The sequence below is a fragment of the Monodon monoceros genome, unplaced genomic scaffold (genome assembly GCF_005190385.1).
Source record: "Monodon monoceros isolate NGI ecotype Baffin Bay Population unplaced genomic scaffold, NGI_Narwhal_1 Super_Scaffold_12, whole genome shotgun sequence".
Classification (NCBI taxonomy): Eukaryota; Metazoa; Chordata; class Mammalia; order Artiodactyla; family Monodontidae; genus Monodon; species Monodon monoceros.
The window spans coordinates 151,430,210-151,449,003 of record NW_021703768.1 but is presented as its reverse complement, the minus strand read 5'-3'; the positions used below and the strand labels follow the sequence as shown (position 1 = coordinate 151,449,003).

Genomic DNA, 18,794 nt, shown 5'->3' with positions numbered 1-18,794 from the left:
CACACACACACACACACACACACACACACACACACACACACACACACACACACCCCACAGGCACACACTGGGAGGGGTGGATTATTGCTGGGCACATGTGTCTGTTATGAGGGGAGTCTGGAATGTTTGAGGGTTGGTCAGGGACACCCCCACCCCTACCCTTCCCCTGGCCTGGGCTGGGGTGTTTCTGCATGAGGTGTCTTCAGGACAGGGCCCAGCACAAGGGACGAGGTGACCTGGGAGCTGGAAGGCAGAGGCAGACCCATCTGGGACAGCCTGGGCAGTGGACTGAGGGGTCCCAGGGTCAGCCCAATCTCTGGTCACACTTTGGCACAGGCCTAGGGGACAGAGAGGTCCCAGATCCAGCTCTGACAGGTGCTGAGAAGGGACAGTATTGGGCCCCAGAGGTGGCGGCCTAAGCCCAGGGCGGCAGGGGCAGGCACGAGTCTCACTCGGAGGTCGGCGGTGGCAAGCACAGTGCTGGGGGCCCAGGGGCCTGGCCTGGCCCAACCTCGCCCGTCTGAGCTGGGCCTGAGGTGCCTGGAGTGTGGCAGCAGCCCCTCTGCCGGCTCCAGCGTGGGTCTTAAGAACGCTCTGGTTGCTATATACATTCGTACAAAGACATAAATACAGAAAGCCCCGAGCTCCACAGACAAGAGCTGAAGGGACGCACCTTTGTCCCAGGGACAGTCCAGGCCTTGCCAAACTCAGCCAGACCAGGGGCTGAGGGGCAGAGGGCACTGGGGACAGCTCCGGCTGTGTTCCCCAGGCCACAACTTGAGTGGACAATGGGGAAGACCACTGTGCAAAACTGTAAACAGCGCTTGGAGTAGCTGCTACCGCCAACTGCCCGGCGGGGCCTCAGGTTGGGGGCTAGAGGCGGGTGGGGAGCTCGAGGCGGGCGGGAAGTTCTTCCTCACTGTCGCTGCAGTTCCCACAGCAGTCCTGGAGGGCGGGGAAGACACGGAGGGAGAGAGGCAGAGCAGGCGCAGTTAGCTACCAGGGCCGTCACCTGGGCCGGCCCTGCCAGGGCAGACCAGGAGCGCCGTGCTCCAAGGAGGGGGCTCCCCACGAGGGGCCCAGAGCAGCAGCTCAGGCCAGACATGTGTGGACATCAGTGCAGAGGCTGCTGGCAACAGGCTGAAGTGAGGAGGACCAGGTGGATCCCAGGCTCTGCCAGGGCCCTCTCCCCTGGGGCCGGTGGAGGCAGGGCATGGGGAGACAGATGGCTAAGCAAGGCTAGCAGCTTGCAGGTGCTGGGCACGGAAGCAGTGGGGAGGGGGAGGTAGGGAGCGGGCACCAGACTTCTTTCGCCCACATCTCGCCTCTGCCATGGATGGGCTGTCTGTGGCTCCCCAAGGCCGGGCAGCAAGGCCAACCCATGGGGAGCCCACACTGCTCACCTCTGGAAAGAGAAAAGAGGCCGTGAGCCCAGCCGGGGGTGGGGGACAGGCGGGAATGAGGCCAGAGACCCTGGGCACCGCTGACACGGCTGGAGGATGCCTACTCCCCGCGCATGCAGGCACCGGCTCTGCCTCCCACCCACCGTCCCCTGGAGCCAGGTGGGGGACCCAGGTAGGACACTGCTGGGGGTTACCTGGCGACTGAAGAGCCTCTGCAGCAGTCCCTTCTTTGGGGGTGCAGGCGGCTGGCCCTTCCAGTCCAGGTCTGGGGGAACCGAGCCATCCAGCCCGAAGACATTCAGCTCCTGGAAGCACTCGGTCTCCACCATCTGCCACAGAACAGGTAGCTGTGAGTACTGACCCCAAGGGTGCCCCTCTGGAGCCCACCCCATCAGCTGGGCAGGTCCCCACCTCATTCTGCCAGGGGATGGACACACTGCCCGTGGCAAATTTCTGGTAGAAGTCCTGGTCAGTGGCTTCCAGCTCCACACCCTTAACTGTGGAGAACTGTTCAATATCCAGAACATCCTTGCAGTAAATGGCCTGGGGCTGGGGGGACAGAGGCAGTGGTTAGACAGGAACACCACACACACTCCTCCTCGACAGGAGGGCAGCTCAACCCTGAGCTGGGGCTGGGTTTGCCCTGACCCTTGCAGCTTCCTGGTTTGCAGGTGCCCCCAGTGTTTACAGCAGCACTATTATGACATGGAAGCAACCTAAGTGTCCATCCACAGATGAGTGGGTAAAGAAGATGTGGCACATGTATATAAATAATGTACAGTGGAATATTACTCAGACATAAAAAAGAATGAAATAATGCCATTTGCAGCAACATGGATGGACCCAGAGATTATCATACCAAGTGAAGTAAGTCGTACAAAGACAAATATATTGGGCTTCCCTGGTGGCTCAGTGGTTGACAGTCTGCCTGCCGATGCAGGGGACGCGGGTTCGTGCCCCGGTCCGGGAGGATCCCACGTGCCGCGGAGCGGCTGGGCCCGTGGGCCATGGCCGCTGAGCCTGCGCGTCCGGAGCCTGTGCTCCGCAACGGGAGAGGCCACAGCAGTGAGAGGCCCGCGTACCGCCAAAAAAAAAAAAAAAAAAAAAAAAAAAAAAAAAAAAGACAAATATATTTAACATGACATCACTTATATGTGGAATCTAAAAAAATGATACAAATGAACTTATTTACAAAACAGAAACAGACTCACAGACATAGAAAACAAACTCATGGTTATCAAAGAGGAAGGGGGGAGGATAAATAAGGAGTTTGGGATTAGCAGATATATTTTACAATATATAAAACAGATAAACATCACGGTCTTACTGTATAGTGTGGGGAACATATTCAATCCCTTGTAATAAACTACAATGGAAAAGAATCTGAAAAAGAATATGTATACACACACATATACACATATATACATCCGTACATATATATATCTGAATCACTTTGCTGTACACCAGAAACTAATACACAACATTGTAAATCTACTACACTTCCAAAACAAAACAAAACACAAGTGCCCCATGCACTTCCTGAGCATGGCAGTCCCTTCTCTCTGACGCCCAAGTTCCCCTCTAAACTGGGGCTCATTATCCCTCACTGCTCACTGCCTGACAAGGCTGCAGAGCTGACCCACGGTGGCCAAGCAGCCCCCACAGTGCCATACGGAATCAGTAACAGGCACCCCCCTCCACCTGTATACAGCTGTCTAGATGCAACTGGTGAGGGCAGCGCAGACTGAATCTTAGCTGGGTGCTCCATGCGGGGCCTGGAGCTGATAGGTCCTCTGTCCTGGGATGTCCAATGGCATATTCCATCCCCTTCTGCTTCACAGCCAACCAAAGAATTAGAACATTCCTCCCACCTCTCTGCGCCCCCAGCCCTCTGCCAGGAGCCCACCTCACTCCAGAAGGCCACTTCTTTTTTCATCGTTACATTTTTTTCTAAGTCCTACTGTTAAGGATGTCAAAATATTATCATGTAAAATCATACAGCCGCTTTTTGGAAAAGTCTGGCAGTTCCCCAAAAGGTTAAACATAGCGTTACCATATGAGCCAGCATTCAACTTCTAGGTGTATGTCCCAGAGAAATGAAAACATATGTCCCCACAAAAACTTGTATGTGAATGCTCAAAACAGCATTATTCATCATAGCCCCAAAGTGGAAACAACCCTAATGTCAATCAACTGATGAACAAACAAAATGTGTCATATTCATACAATGGAATATTATTCAGTCATAAAAAAGGAATGCAGGACCAATAAATGCTACAACATTGGTGAACCCTGAAAACAGTATGCAAAGTGCAAAAAGCCACATATTATATAATCCCATTAATATGAAATGTCCAGAATAGGCAAATATAGAGAGACATAAAGTAGATTAGTAGGGATGTCCCTGGTGGTGCTGCAGTTAAGAATCTGCCTGCCAATGCAGGGGACACAGGCTCGAGCCCTGTTCCGGGAAGATCCCACACGCCATGAAACAACTAAGCCCGTGCACCACAACTACTGAGACTACACTCTAGAGTCCGTGAGCCACAACTACTGAAGCCTGAATGCCTAGAGCCTGTGCTCCGCAACAAGAGAAGCCACCGCAATGAGAAGCCCGTGCACCACATCAAAGAGTAGCCCCCGCTCGTCACAACTAGAGAAAGCCCGCGCACAGCAACAAAGACACAACGCAGACACACACACACACACACACACACACAAAAGGTCGATGAGTGGATGCCAAGGGCCAGGGGAGGGGAGAATGGGGAATGACTGCTAATGAGTATGGGGTACTTTGGGGGGAGGGGTGATGAAAACGTTCTAAAATTGATTGCGGTGATGGTTGCACAACCTGACTATGCTAAAAGCCATTTAATTATATCCTTTCAAGGAGTGAGTAGTATGGTATATGAACTCAATAAAGCTGTTAAAAACTGTATCATCATCAAGCACATTTTTCATCTGCTGCTTCTAAAAAAAGTTAAACTCCAGGGCACTGATTTTCAAGGTTGGTATGCAGGGAAGGAGGAGTAAACTCGAGTGGCAGGGCCAGCCCTGAGGCAGGCTGCCGGAAGTCAGGCTCTCAGTTCAACTGCCCACACCAAGGCTAAAACTGTGGGTTGCTGGTGAGACCCACCTACAAGGCCACCCACTAGGTGGCCTCCCACTCCCGTTCCTGCTCCCCTGCTCTGTGGCCCACACCCCCACCTCACATTCTTGCTCCACGTTCCCTGCACATGCTCATGCCAGCTACACTGGCCTTCACTGCTGTTCCACCTCTCAAGGCTGGTCCCTGAACTAGGATCTTAATGCCTGGCTGCTCCTTCTCCCTGGAATGCTCATGCCCCAAATCCTGGTACAGCTCTGTCCTTCACGTATTTTAGGCTTCTACTTAACCAACAGCTCCTCGGAGACCATCCTGTCTAGAAATACTCCCACCCCCCCACCACTCTTTTTTCACTTACTGGTTTATTTTGCTGTGTCTTCCCACTAGAACATGAAGGGAGGACTGGGTCCTGTTGGCTCTATTAATTCTGAGGTCTGGTACATATGGGCACTCAGAATATTTGTTGAATGTGTAAACAATCACGTGCATGGTTGACAGCCACCAACCTGGCCTGCCCATCACCTACCTTCCTCCCCCGTGTTCCTGGTGAACTGTCAATCACAGGTCCCAGTCCTCTTACACATGAGAGGGGGGGCAAGCACGTGATCTAATCTTGGCCAATCAGAACCTTCCCTATGACTTTATACAGAGAAGCCTGAATTCAGTGGGAGAAGAGTCAACAGGCTGCAGCAGAGCCAAGAGATGGAGTCCTGACAACATGGTATGAAACCCTGACATTGGCCCTACTCTGGGACTTTCTGGCCAAATGAACCAATAAGCTCCATGTTGGGCATAAGTTTGAGTTGGGCTTCTGCCACTTAGAATTTGATGACTCGAGGATGTTTCTGCCAGGAGGATGCCTGACCCACTGAGATGCTCAGTAAATGAGTGAGACTCTGCAGAGGGGAGTGTCCTACTCCCAGACAGGAGGTCAGCGTTCCCAGGTGTAGTGGGCAGCAGATATTTTGCCAGCCCAATGGTCCTTTCCCCTGCTGGCAAGGCATCTTAGTTTTCCTTTGGGAAACCAATCTCCCACCACTGGCAGTGGCTCAGGTGGGTATAGGATCCAGGTGTGGCTGCTGAGGGGCCTCTGGGCAATCAGGCAATGAGCATCAGCCTCAGGCCTTGTTTTTCCTTTTCGGACTTCTTTTGAAATTATTGGGCAAGAGGCACTCTCTGTCTTCTAGGGTGGCTGAGCTGTTAAGATGTAGGCCTGCCACACCCTGGGGACAGCTGCCTGAAAGAGAAGCCTGCACACTGACCAGTAGTGGTCAGAGAGAGGAAGACGGAATTCCTGCAACATTGTTGGAGCCCTGGATCGGGTGGGCCAAAAGCAAGGCCTCTCCCACAGCTTTTCATTTTTCTGAGCCCGGTGAATTCTGTTTTACTGGTTAACACACTTGAGTTTTCTAACACTTGCAATGAGGGTGTCCCAACCAATCCTCCAAGAGCCCCCAACCCTTCCCACCCACCCCTGCCCCCCAGCCAGGGCTTGGCCCTGCCCTCGGCAGGAGTGGGCAGCACTCACATCAGGCTTGAAGGGTGGTTCTAGCATGCCGGCTCCCAGCCGCTTGAAGTTCAGCTTCTTGAAGAGGGGGTGCTCCTTCACCTCGCGGGCACTGCCCCCCCCCACACCCCAGGCGCTCAGCAGGGTCCTTGCAGAGGAGCTACAGCAAGGCAGGGTAGTCAGGGTAGCCCCGGGAGAGGTGCCCCCAGCCCCAGCCCTGGCCGGTTGGGCCTCCTGCTGGCTGCTGTACCTGGGAACAGAGCGAGCGGGCCTGTGGGGAAAAGTGCTCCGAGTACTCCTCGGGCACCTCCTTTACCAGCCGCTCCACCTCCTCCCGCTTGATCTTCTTTTTTCTCTGCTGGAAGGGTGACTGGCCTGCGATCATCTCGTACAGGAGGCAGCCTAGCGCCCACCAGTCCGGGCTGAATGTGTACCGTTCGTTCTTCACCACCTCTGGGGCTGGGAGGGACAGCACAGGAGTTAAGACGGGGCAGGAGGCGGAATTGAGCCCCGGGGCCCCAGGAATGCCCAGCATGCATGTCAAGGTGGGGTAACCAGCTCAGACACCCACTGGCACCACGCAGGCAGGCACCATCAGCAGCCCGGTGGGGACTGAGGTGAGTTGGACAGCACACATCTCATCAAAGTGCGCTGGTATGGCCCTGCAGGGGGCCACGTCTTCTGACTTTTCAAGAGAAGTCAGAAATCCGTATTTTTAACATGAAGCTGTCTGGGTTATCAAATGTTGGCGATCAATTCAAATTGTTTGAAAAACAATTTGATTTAAACACAGATGGAGGCCAAATTAGGCCTAGTGTGGCTGCCAGTTTGCAACCTCCAGATTTAATATCAAAGAGAGGAAAGAAGACAGCAACTGATTTGCTGGATAGCTACTGCCTGCCAGGACAGGCAGGTAGGGATTTTTGCCTCTACTACCTCTTTTCATCTTCAAGGCAACCCTGGGAGTAGGTGATGATCACTTTACAGTCAGGGAAAGTGAGGCTGGGAGAAGCAGAATGTCCGGCCCGAGGACACATAACAAGGAAGAGGTGGAGCCCATAGCTGGAGCTCTGTCTACTGTGTCACGTGGTCCCAAGGGGAATTTGGGGCCACATCTTGGCCTCCACCACAGATGGGCACTCCCACTTCTAGCATGGGCAGGTCTCGGGAGTGGAGAGTCGGGGCCATGGAAACAGGTATGAGGCCCTTGTCTTTCACTGGTAGCCACCTGTAGGCCCGGCCGGTAGGAGTAGCTCAATGAATATGTAGTGAGTGAATGCTGTGGATTCACAGTGTGTGGGGCCCTGGCTGAGTCTTGGTCTCCTCATCTATAAAAGAAGAACATCAGCTCTTTCTATTCCCTGAGGTACAGGAGACTTCCCAACAGGGGTGGTGGGACTGGGCCCAAGACAGAGAGAGGACCCAGGAGGCTGGCGGGCCAGGGGGAAGGGAGACTCACCCATGTAGCCCACAGTGCCCACACGGCCTTTGATCGTCTGGCCCTCAGGTACGTGCACTGCCAGCCCCAGGTCGGAGATGCGGATGTGACCTGAATGTGGATGGAGAAGCAGGGAGGCCCGTTAGGCAGGTGGGCCAGACCTCCCCCATGCCTCTCCCACACTTTGTGGCCCCTCACCCACCGTGGTCATCTAGTAGGATGTTCTCTGGCTTTAGGTCCCTGTGGGGAGAGAAGGGCAGGATCAGATGCTGCTCAGTTTGCCCAGCAGCCAGACAGGGCCACCCCCTCCTAGCTCGCTCACCCCCTAGGATGGGATGTGCAGCAAGGTGTGGGAGCCTTTTGTTGCCAGAAGACAGACAGCCCTGCCTTCCCTGGCAGCAGCCCCAACCTGAGGGAGCAGATGAAGGATCTATGCAGCCAGGACTCCTGGGACTCACTAGGCAAGTGGAAGGCAGTTCCCACTCAGAGGGAAGCTTCCCAGACATCACCAGCAGCTTTGTTCACCGCTAGTGCTCTCCCTCCACTCTGGTGGCTAACTCTACCTTTTCCATCTGTCAAATGAGGCTACTCATCCATCTCCTCATGGAGCTGTTGTGAGGCTCAAATGAAATCATCACCAGTAATAGTAGTAAGAGGAGCTCTCCACTACCGAGTTCTATGTACTTTACAGCATTATCTCATTCATTCCCTACAACAACCTGAGAGGCAGGAGTTATATATAGTCTGCTTCCCAGGAAAGAAAATGGTGTTGTGAGCAGGGAGCTGAGTGGCCAAGGTCACAGAGTGAGAGAGGGGCGACAATGCCGGGATTCACAAATGGTCAACCAGACCCCAGAGCCTGGGTTCTGAGCCTCTCAAGTCTGCCTAGTGTGGGTGAGTGTGGAGCCCCCAGCCAGAGCCCAGACAGACTTGTGCCTGCAGTGACAGCCCCAGCACACCAACATCTCTCTGCAGCCTCCACCCAAGCCCAGTTGCGGCCCCTGGCCAGGAGGGCCACACCCCTGCACCTGTACACGATGCGTTCCCGGTGCAGGTCCTCCAGGCCGCAGCAGATCTCTGCCGCGTAGAAGACGGCCCGAGCCTCGGGGAAGCCAGCCTGGCCCATGTGGTAGATGTGGAACTTGAGGTCGCCTCCGTTCATCAGTGTCAGCACCAGGCACAGCGCGTCCTTGGTCTCATAGGCGTAGGCCAAGCTCACCTGTGACCAAGAGGGTCCGAGCCCTGAAGCAGGGGCCGTGGGCCACCTGGTGGGGGGGCTGGTGCCAGCCGCCCGAAAAATCCTTCTTAGTACCACTCCCTGGGGCCCAGCCTGCTCCCTAGGCCAGGTGTCAATTCCCCAAACCCACCCTTCCCAGGCATCTCTGAGGACAAGGGAGGCAGTCGTGCCTAGAGGGGGCCTGTGGCAGGGAAGAGATCTTAGTCCAGCGAGTGGGGAGAGCAGGCGTGGCCAGGGGAAAGGGAAGGGTCTCCTGTCTGTACTTACTACAAACCTACTGTTCACTTTCTCCAGGATCTGCTTCTCATTGAGGGCCATGGCCTCCCCTTTCCGCTTCTTGATCCGCTTCTTCTCCAGCTTCTTGCAGGCGTACATCTTGCCTGTTGCCCGCACCTGGCAGGCACATACCTGTAGCCAGGGTAGATGGGGCAAATGGGGACCAGCTGTGCCCTTCCTGGGGGTACAGGGGCTCAAAGGGGGAAGGGGCTTGTCAGGGTCCACCCTACCCCACCTCTGTACTCTGCTGGGCTCTGGCCTGGCCACTCACCTCCCCAAAGCCACCTTTGCCCAGGACTCGGTACTGCCTGAAGGTGTTTTTGGTCACTGGCTGCCTGTGGACAAGGGGTTGGGGATCAAACACTAGCTGATCAGGGGCCTGACGCCCATGAGAGCCCCCACAACCTGGCCCAGCCCAGCCCAGCCTTCAAGGAGCTCACCTTTCCAGCCACTTCCACTGCAGGAAACGGTTGAAGTAGATGCTGTCGAGGTAGTCGGCAAAAGGGGCCACACTCAGGTACTCGTGGGTCAGCCTATCGAGAAGACCCAGCCCACTGGTCAGCCCCTGACACCCCAAGTTCTTGGCTTGATGGGCCAGGCCCCCTGTTATGTGTATGCTCAGCCTGAAACACAGCGTCCTCAGCCAACCCTCTTGCTAACCCACCTAGGTGGGAGACATGCATCCTGGCTGAAGCCCAAGATGCTACAGAGAGGGGAGGCAACCTGCCCAAGGTCACAGAGCTGGCGCAAGGCTGGGGTGAGGGGCTGAGCTCCCTCACCACCTGCTGAACTGTTCACAGCCTTCTGGGTCCACAGAAGCCCACCCGTCAGGACACGATTCTCAGCCTACGGGCAGGGAGAGGCTTACCGGGTGAGCTCCTGGAAGAGGTCTTTGCAGGGCCCCTGCTCCAGCCGCTGGGCACAGTTAGTCACCAGTTGCCGGGGGACCTCAGGGATGAGGTCGGGACCCTAGGGACAAGCCACAGACAGGTCAGTGCAGGGGCTCCCTTGGCCGGCCACCCACTCCCAGGGCAGAGATGGCAGAGACCTTGGGCCTGTGCTGGGGTGGCTATGGGCTGGAGGTGCGCCAGCCTGCCCAGTCGCTGAACTTGGTTTCTGCTGTTCCCCTTGAGGCAGGGTGAAGCAGAGCTGCTGGCAGGCTGCAGGGTCCAGAGCCCCAGCCCACCCTCCTGGGCTCCATGCCTGCAGTGCTGCCTGGTGAGCCTGGAGCAGCTCCAGGGCACCCTCTGCCTGAGCTGTGGTCAATCCTCTCCCCATCACTGAGCTCTACCCGCTGCCATCATCCCTCCATCAGTGCTCACTCACCGTGTGGCTCAGAAAATTCTGCATTAGCCGCCACCCACACTCCTTCCGCTTCTCATCAGGGGTCACTTCATAGTCAGCCTGCGGGGTGGGAGGCAGAGAAGCTTGGGGTTTGGGTACAGCAACAGGTGTGGGGAGATGGGGCACATGTGGCCCGGGACCTCTGCCCACCCTTGGTGTTGAGCTGGGCTGCACTCACCACCCCGTCCAGGAAGGCAATGCAGCGGGTCAGCTCGGGCCTCGTGGCGCAGAACTCTCGGAACAGCAGGCGCCCGATGGGCTGCCGCTCACACAGGCTGTGGTAGTCACGCTCTGCAGGCAGGGGTGGGAGCTGTTGGATTTCTGGACCTGGAGCCCACCGGCAGGGCACTCCTGTCCACACCACCAGGCCCGGGGCCCTAACAACAGCTTCCAGCCCTGCAGTATGGCAGCCATTGTCTCCTTTAGAACCCTCACCACAGCACTGAGGTGGCACTACTGTTACTGCCATCATAGCTTGGGACTCCGAGGCCCAGAGAGGATAAGTAATTAGCCCAAGGTCACACAGCCAGGAGTGTGGCTCCAGAGCCGGGGTCCTCACTTCCAGCCGCTGTCTCCTGGTTCACACCACTTGCATATGTCACAGTTGGGGTTGGGTGTGGTCTGTGAGGTTCCGGCCCGGCTTGGGCCCGGCCCACACCTGCTGACTGCCTGGCGAAAGTGTGGGAGGAAGCTGTGGCTTCCGGCGAGCTCGAGGCTAGGCCTCCTTCCCGGTGGTGGAAGCAGCCATGGTGTACTCCTAGCCCACGTGCAGGCCTTCAGAGGGGGCCTGGCCCTTCTCGTTAAGGTTTTGCGGGGCACCCGCAGGGCCAGGCTGGGTGGGGCTGAGCACAGGCCTGGGGCTCCCCGGGCAGTCGGTGAGGGCTGACTCCAGCCCCTGAAGCACCCTCCGCTCCATCCTGCGAGCCCTGCTCGCCCGAGGCCTGGCCCTCCCTTCCGCTGCTTCCCTCAGATCGCCCCCAATCTGACCCCGTCCTCCTCCCCACGCCTACCCCAACCACCCGCTGCTGTCCTATGTGCTCTCTGCCCTCCACCCAGCCCAAGCCCAGGAACTGAAACTGGGTTGGTGGTGCGGCCTCAATTTCTCTGCTCCCCAAAACCCCCAACCCTGCCCCTCCACCCTGAGGCAAGGTCTTGGGGGAGGCCCCCTGGCACCAGCAGGACCCTCTCACCTCTTCACCCCAGCCCCCGTCTCTACCCAGGTCTCACCAAGGCTGAGCCGCAGCTCTTCGCACTGGCTGATATGAGGGAACTGCAGCATCTGACGCCATTTCTTGCTTTTGCCTTTGCGATTCCCGCCACCACCTGTGGAAGCAAACAGGTGCTGGGTCTCGAGTCCCGCCACTGCCGTGCCTCCCCTCCATCCTCAGTGCAATCCAGAGGCCTTCAGGGCCCAGCCTAGGCCCAGTCCACTCTGGGAGGCACCTCGGGCCTTCCTTCCGCATGCTGCAACATGCCCTCGCTGGGTTCCAGGACACACATGGGCCCCTAGGCCCACCTGCTAGGGGCTTCTGGGCTGGAAGAGCCAAGAGGGGCATGAGGCCAGCCACTGGGGGAGAGTGGGGTTTCCAGGTAGCTTTGGCAGGCCTCAGCTTCTTCCTACCAGGTAGGAGTTTCCCAGGTGAAGAAAGAGAAGGACACGATAGTGGTGGGAACTGTGTAAGTCAAGGCCCAGAAGGGAGATGTTCCAGGACATGTGGGACATGCCTGAGAGATGCCAGAGGCAGAGGGCAGCCTGGGTCACCAGGTAGGCTCCAGGCCCCTATTACGAGGCCCTGCATCAGAGCTATCAGGGACGCAAACAAAGTGATGGCAGGAGGGTTGACACTCAGGATCCCTACCCCTGCTTTCCTGGTCCTGCTACCTGCCTCATTTTACCTAGCTGACCCCTCATCTGTAGCTGCTGAGACCAGGGTAGCAGCTCAAATGCCTACAGAGCCAGACAGGTACAGTAACTGCGGGCCAGATGGTAGACAACAGGGAGTGGTGAGGAGTGTGGGAACTGGGCCCGGCATGCCGCTTCAAACAGGGGCAGCTGCAGCACAACCACGGCTGACTGCTTGATTGTTACTAGGCAGGAATGCTGGCCCAGTGTGGCCAGCTCTTTTGACTTTTCAAAATCAGCTGAGACTCTGGACTGTTACATGAAATATTAGTTCCTATATTTTAAAAAACCCACTGCAGCCCAATAAATAAAATATGTTAGAGATCTAGCTAGATGTGGCCTGTGGGCCATGAGGTTGAAAATGGTGGAAGGAGCCTGAGTCTTGGAATCTTACAGACCTGGGTTTGAATCTCCACCTTACACTTCAGGCCCATCACTTGCTCTCTAGGAACCTCAATTTCTCCATGTGTACTTCAGGTCCAGAGCCATCTCCAGAGGTATTGTGATGGTGACCAGGAGAGTCTGTGTCCAGTACCCAGTAGGGCTGTGGCAAGAGGTGGGTCCCAGCTCCAACAACTCAGTGGCAACCTCAGGCCACCACTATCCCTTGCCTGGCCTCAGTTCCCCCTATGGTTTACCCAGCCTTGTTTCCATCTGACCTGGCTGAAGGCAGGTGGTGCAGGAGGAGCCACCGTCTAGGGAGAGGGCAAGGCTGGGTCCTCCAATAGGCTCCCTGACCTAAGCCGCCTGGAAGAGGAAGTGTTGTAGGGTACCCATTGGGAAACCTGCTAGCAGCCCTCCTGCAGCCCGCACCCAGCATACCCCACAGTCATTGCTCCACTGTGAGTGAGCAACAGACCCCCACCCCCCAACCTAGGGCAAGGCCTCCCCAGAAGGGGAACTCCTCCCCCACCCCTCCATCCGCCTGCTACCCCCATCACTTACTTCCTCCTCTCCCTCCTCCCAGCCACATCAAGGCAGCAGCAGAGTCACATGCAAATATCCTGTCCTGGAACTGCCACCAGAGTCAGTGGGGCTCCTCCCCACCCCAGCCTGGTCCCCTCCCCGTGCCTCTGGGGGCCTGGGAAAGGAAGGAGGACTAAGTGAGGGTTCACACCTCCAGTGCTGTCCCACTTCATCCTCATAGCAATTCTTCCAGACCTGGCCCAATTTTATGAGAAAACCGAGGCCCTGAAATGAGGAGTCAATTGGTCCAAGATTACGAAGGCTGGAGGTCCCAGAGTCAGGACTTGAACCCAGCTCCCTAGGACCACAACCCAAGCTCTTCTCCCACTGCAAACATGCCTGGCATCAGGTGTCAACTGAATACATGCAATCCCAAATCACTCAGGGCCTCAGATCACTTGGGAAGCTGGCAAAGGCCTGGGGTCCAAGCCGTCAGCCAGCTCATGAAGGGATTCCAATGCACTCAATCTACAGACCGGGGTTCAAAACTCAGTGACAACTGGGATTTCCTTTAGTTTTCAGGTCCCACCCTCAACCATCCCACAAAAAGAGTTACTGAAGTTCAGAGAGAAGAGACTTGTCTAGAGCCACCCAGGTGAGAGGGACAGAGCCAGGTTGGAGTAAGGATTCTCCAGTGAAGGCATTGGTCTCAGTCTGGCCATAGCCCCCTATGCCTCCTGAGGAAGCCTACCAGAAGGTGCCCACACTCTCTGGTCAGGCAAGGCAGTGTTCTCAGCAGTCCTGAGGCCTGAACTGGCTACAGCCCTAGGGAGGGAGGCCTGGCCAGGCTCTCCCCACCCCTCCTCCCTGGATGGCTGGATGACGAGGCAGAACAGAATCGGCAGATGCCCCCAGAGGCTGGGAGGAAGGCCTAGCCCCAGGACTCCATAACGGACAGGAGATAAGGAAGGCTCTGGGCACTGAGGACCCAGACTGCCATGCCCATTTCCAGGCAGCACTTCTCCAGGGTCAACATGCACTGGGCAGGCAGGGGGCACCAGATGCTGTGCCAGCTGGGGGTTCCTCTGGGTTTCCTACAGACTGCATTGGGGACATCTTGTGTCCTAGGCGTGAGTCAACCAGTCTCACTGTGTGTCCTTGGGGCTAGTCACTGATCTAAGCCTCAGTTTCCCACCTGTAAAATAGGTCAGAAAGGCGAAGCAGATGTCTTTTTCAGCCTGAAACCCCAGCAAAGAGTCTTGACCTCCCTGCCCTAGAGTTCCAAAACGAAGTGTCTTCTCTGCTGGTCCCTGGCACCCTGGACAGGACAGGGCACAGAGTAGGTGTTCGGTGATTATGTTACTGAGGTGAACAGTGGCAGGTGAGGGGCAGACTGACCGCAAGGCAATGAGGACCAAGTCTGGTCCCTATGCATCCCCAGGATCCTCATAGAGCAGGTGCCTGGTAATGCCTGAGGAGCTCAGCAACACTAGGTTCACAAGACAGGCTCCCTCTGCCAGGCCTTGCACTTAACAGTCCTACCAGCCTGGCATGCCTCCCTTCCTTCAAAACTCAGCTTCCAGTTTTTTCTGTGCCCATCTGCCCCACTACTCCCGAGGGCAAAAACTGTGACCCATTCACCTCTGTCCCCAGTGTCCTGAGGCACCGAGCAAGTGGCAGTCATGCTGGTAGCATATATGACCAGCAGTTTCCCCACCTCGCAAAGGCTGTGCTACGGCAGAGCCTCGGTTAATTTATTTTCCAAACCTTTTACCCTGCACCAACTTTGTGCCGGCCCAGGCTGGGCGCCGGAGTCTGGGCCCGGGCACGTGGGGTGTGGGCTGCCCCTTTCCCTTCCTGGGGCATCTTCTTACCTCTCACCTGGGAGAGGGCTCAGAGAGGCTCTCCCGGGGCTGGGGTCCCACCCTTCCCTCTTCCTTCCTCTCTCCTCCTCTCACTCCCTCACCCCGACCCCACCTCCTCGCCGCGCGGGCGGCGGCCTGACCCACCCCTTGCTGGGCTCTAGCTCCCGGGGGGCAGGTGCGGAGAAAGAGGACCACAGGCCGGAAGGGCTCGTGTCTGCGCGAGGTGCGGGGCACGGAGCGAGCTGCCCTAGGGGATCGGGCGACTGAGGCACCCGGTCGAGCTCTGAGGCCGCGCGCCCGCGTTCTCCTCACCCAACAGCCTCACCTTCCCGGGCCTTGAGTAGCACCGTGTTCGCTACGATGTTCTCGAGCTCCATGGGCTGCGGCGCCCCCGGGCCCGCCGGGCCGCGCCACCGGCCGGGATTGCGCGAGGGAGCCGGGGCCGGATGGCGATCGGCGCGGCTCGGCGCGGCTCGGCTCGGCTCGCAGTGACCGCGCCGCGGCCTCCCGGGCCTCCCCGGCCGCCGCCGCCCGCCGAGCACTCTGCGCCCCCTCCCGGGGGCCACCCCTGCGCCGGCACGCCCCGCCCCGGCCCGCCCTCTGTTTACTTTACTCAGCCAATAACCAGGAGAGCGCTCGCCGCGCCGTCTTCCCATTAGACAGCCTCTTCATCATCCCCCGCCCCCAGAGCCGGGAATTCGTTCAAAGGAACAGGGGGGCGGGACTTAAAACGTCACCTCTTCCTGGTTGGTCTGCGGTGGGGTTCAGCCTCTACGTTCGAATTTCTGGGCCTTCGTAGGATACCAAACTGCCAATTAGGGCCGAGCCCTCCGCTGGGACAAAAGAGGTGGGTCCTCTGGGTCACGCCCCGGATCTCTGGTATTTGATTGGATGAAGGAAGCGTCAGTCATTCTCAGCTTTGCACCCTGATTGGGCCATTAGATGTGGGTGTGGGCCAGGTCCTTTTGGCTCGCCTTGGCTTGTGCAGGGTTTGTAGGGGATGCGCTTGGTATCTTGGGCCTCTTGCAGGCCAGGCTCAAGCAAGTTCGGGCCGTGTATCCAGCCGTATTCCTTTGGGCCGGCCCATTCTGGAGGGCGCACATCGTTAGCAGGGAGAGGCCCACAGGAGGGTGCTGGCTTCCCGAGCTGCTCCCAGGCCTCCAGGCCGGCCACCGCGGGCGCCCCAGCCCCGCCCCACCCCGCCCCCACAGCCGGATGTTGTGATTTCTCTCCACCCACACGGCCTTGTCCGCCCTCGGCCTCTGCTGCCTTATAAGGCAGCGCTACCACCCCAAGACGTAGGGAATGAGCTCACACCCATTATATAGGTGGGGAGCTGAGGTCCAGTGGAGGGCTGCGGGCCTAGGACTAGGGAGAAAACAACGCCGAAATTTTACAGCTAATCAACACCTTCTAGCTAAACATCCTACTCCCTCCAACCTCACTTCACACACCAGGAAACGGAGGCTTGCCCAAACTTGCGGGTAAGGCAGAGTCCTATTCAACTAGGCTTCTCTGATTCCTATCCATTCATTCATCCAAAAATACAGAGCATGCACTTTGTGCCAGGCACTGGGCCAGGTGCTAGGGAATACAGTGGTGCCAGCAAGATAGTCAGTCTCTCTGCCTACCTGCTAGAAGGGGGATAAATATGGTAATCCTATGTGTAAACAAATAAATGGTATGGTCTGAGGGAGTGACAAGTGCTATTAAGACATTAAGACAAGATAGGGGAAATGGTCTCAGGGTGTGACATTTGAGCAGATCCAACCACACAAAGATCTAGGGGAACAGTGTCAAGCAGAGGCAACAGCAAGTGCAAAGCTTTGAGCCTAGAGTAAGTTTGGTATGTTCAAGGAACAGGAAGAAGGCCTGTGTAGCTTCAGGGCCCAAAGTCTGAGATGAGTTGAAGGAGCAGGGATTCTAGGTAGATCCTGAAAGGCTTTGTAAACCACGGAGAGGAGTTTGTTTGTTTTTCTTAAATGAAATGTGGAGCCTTTGAAAGGATGATTTATACTTTTATTTATTTTATTTTTAGGCCATGTGGCATGTGGGATCTTAGTTCCCGTCCAGGGATTGAACCCGCACCCCCTGCATTGGGAGCACGGAGTCTTAACCACTGGACCGCCAGGGAAGTTCCTGACTTATACTTTTAAAAGACCACTCTAGCTAGTAGACTTTCAGGGGGCCAAGAGTGGAAGCAGAGTGAGCAGTTGGGAGCCTACTGAATTCCAGGAGAGAGAGGATGGTTGCTTGGACTGAGAAGGTGGCAGTGGACATGGAGAAAAGCACATGGATCTAGGATACTTTGGGGAATAAAGAAAAGTACTTTGAAGGAAGGAAACCCAGTGGTCAGTAGGACAAAGGGCAGGTACCTCACCCAGTGAAGGGTGTTGTGTCTAAGTGAGACCTGAGAGTTAAGTGAGAATGTGCAGGTTTCAGAGGTAACTGGAGTGGGAGGGAAAGAGCCTCTGGCTAGAGGGCTAGCACATGTTCAGAGTTCTGTAGAGGAAGGTGGTTAAGGGCTCATGCATTTGGCACCTGAGGGCAGAGCATTGAACTAGATTTTCAGGTACACATTGGGGTGTGCATGGGGAGGCCTTGAAGAGGCCTGGATCAGGGAGGTCCTTGGAAGCTAGGTAAGGAGTCTGGACTTCATTTTGAGAGTAGTGGGGAGCTGTCCAGGGTGTGATAAACCAGGGAGTAGTTTGATCATATTTGCTGACTCAGCCACACTGTGCTAGGGGTGAGGTGAAGGGTGGGGAGAGAGGGGCCTAGGCTGACTTGTAAACACTGATTGTTTTGACGCCCAGCATCTGAACACCCCTCCCCTTTGGGAGGAAACCTATAAAATGCAGAGGCAGGCCCTGCTTTCCACTAGGGAAATCAGAGAGGAGGCAGAATTTCCTCTCTAAGGTCCCTGGTACCTGGAACGTTTCCAATGTTTGCAAGCAGGTCTTTGAAATCCAAAGCAAGTGATTAACATAAGACATCAGAGGACCATTTAGGGTTCATTATGGTGGCAGTGGAAGAAGAGGGGGAGGTGGTCGAGCCAGGCCCTTCCTGGGGTAGGGAAATTCAGCAAGCACCCAAGAGCATCCAATCAGTTCCTTGTCTGCCTAAGTTACCCAGAATCAGCTTCATTGTTTAGAGCCAAGTATCCTGAGTAAGACAGGTGGGAGGCCCTTTTAATAGGAATCACTGGAGAGAGGAATGATGCACTGTGCTGGGGCAGTGGCCAGTGGGTGCAGACAAGTGGCCAGGTTGAGAGCTATCACAGAGCTCGAATGAATAAGACTTGGTGATTGATATGGGGTGAGGAGGGGATGGTATCACACACAACTCTTGGATTCTGACTCTTCAACCCGTTCTCTAGCTATGACCAAAGTGATCCTTTTTAAAAGGGAAGTCTGCCACCAGTCGTCTGACATATGCACTTCTAGGGTTTATCCTACAAATATAATTGCACTCAAACAAAATAAGAAATGAATGTTCAAGGTTGTTCACTGCAGCATTGTCCAAAAACACCAAATGTACTAATTGTCCTTAATAGGGACTAGTTAAGTAAAATTTGGTCCTTTCCTGTACAGGAATACTATGTAGCTTTAAAAAAAAAACTGTCGGGGTGCTCTTCATGTACTGATATAAACAATCTCCAAGATATATTGTTAAATAAAAAAAGTGGGACTTCTCTGGTGGTCCAGTGGCTAAGACTCCATGCTCCCAATGCAGGGGGCCTGGGTTCAATCCCTGGTCAGGGAACTAGATCCCGCATGCCTCAACTAAAAGATCCTGCATGCCGCAACTAA

General features: G+C 56.0%; 1 protein-coding gene across 1 annotated transcript; it reads right to left on the bottom strand.

Annotated features, from left to right (window-relative positions):
- Window positions 1-6: 6 nt before the first annotated feature.
- On the bottom strand, window positions 7-15,480 carry GRK6 (G protein-coupled receptor kinase 6). Its single transcript, XM_029216984.1, is given in 17 exon segments — window positions 7-945; window positions 1,598-1,732; window positions 1,815-1,952; window positions 6,038-6,139; window positions 6,141-6,176; window positions 6,267-6,475; window positions 7,476-7,565; window positions 7,657-7,694; window positions 8,483-8,673; window positions 8,959-9,099; window positions 9,239-9,302; window positions 9,408-9,500; window positions 9,836-9,936; window positions 10,294-10,371; window positions 10,490-10,602; window positions 11,539-11,634; window positions 15,311-15,480. Coding segments are annotated over 17 exon segments (1,749 nt in total). The 5' UTR covers window positions 15,363-15,480; the 3' UTR covers window positions 7-873.
- Between the last annotated feature and the right edge of the window lie 3,314 nt (window positions 15,481-18,794).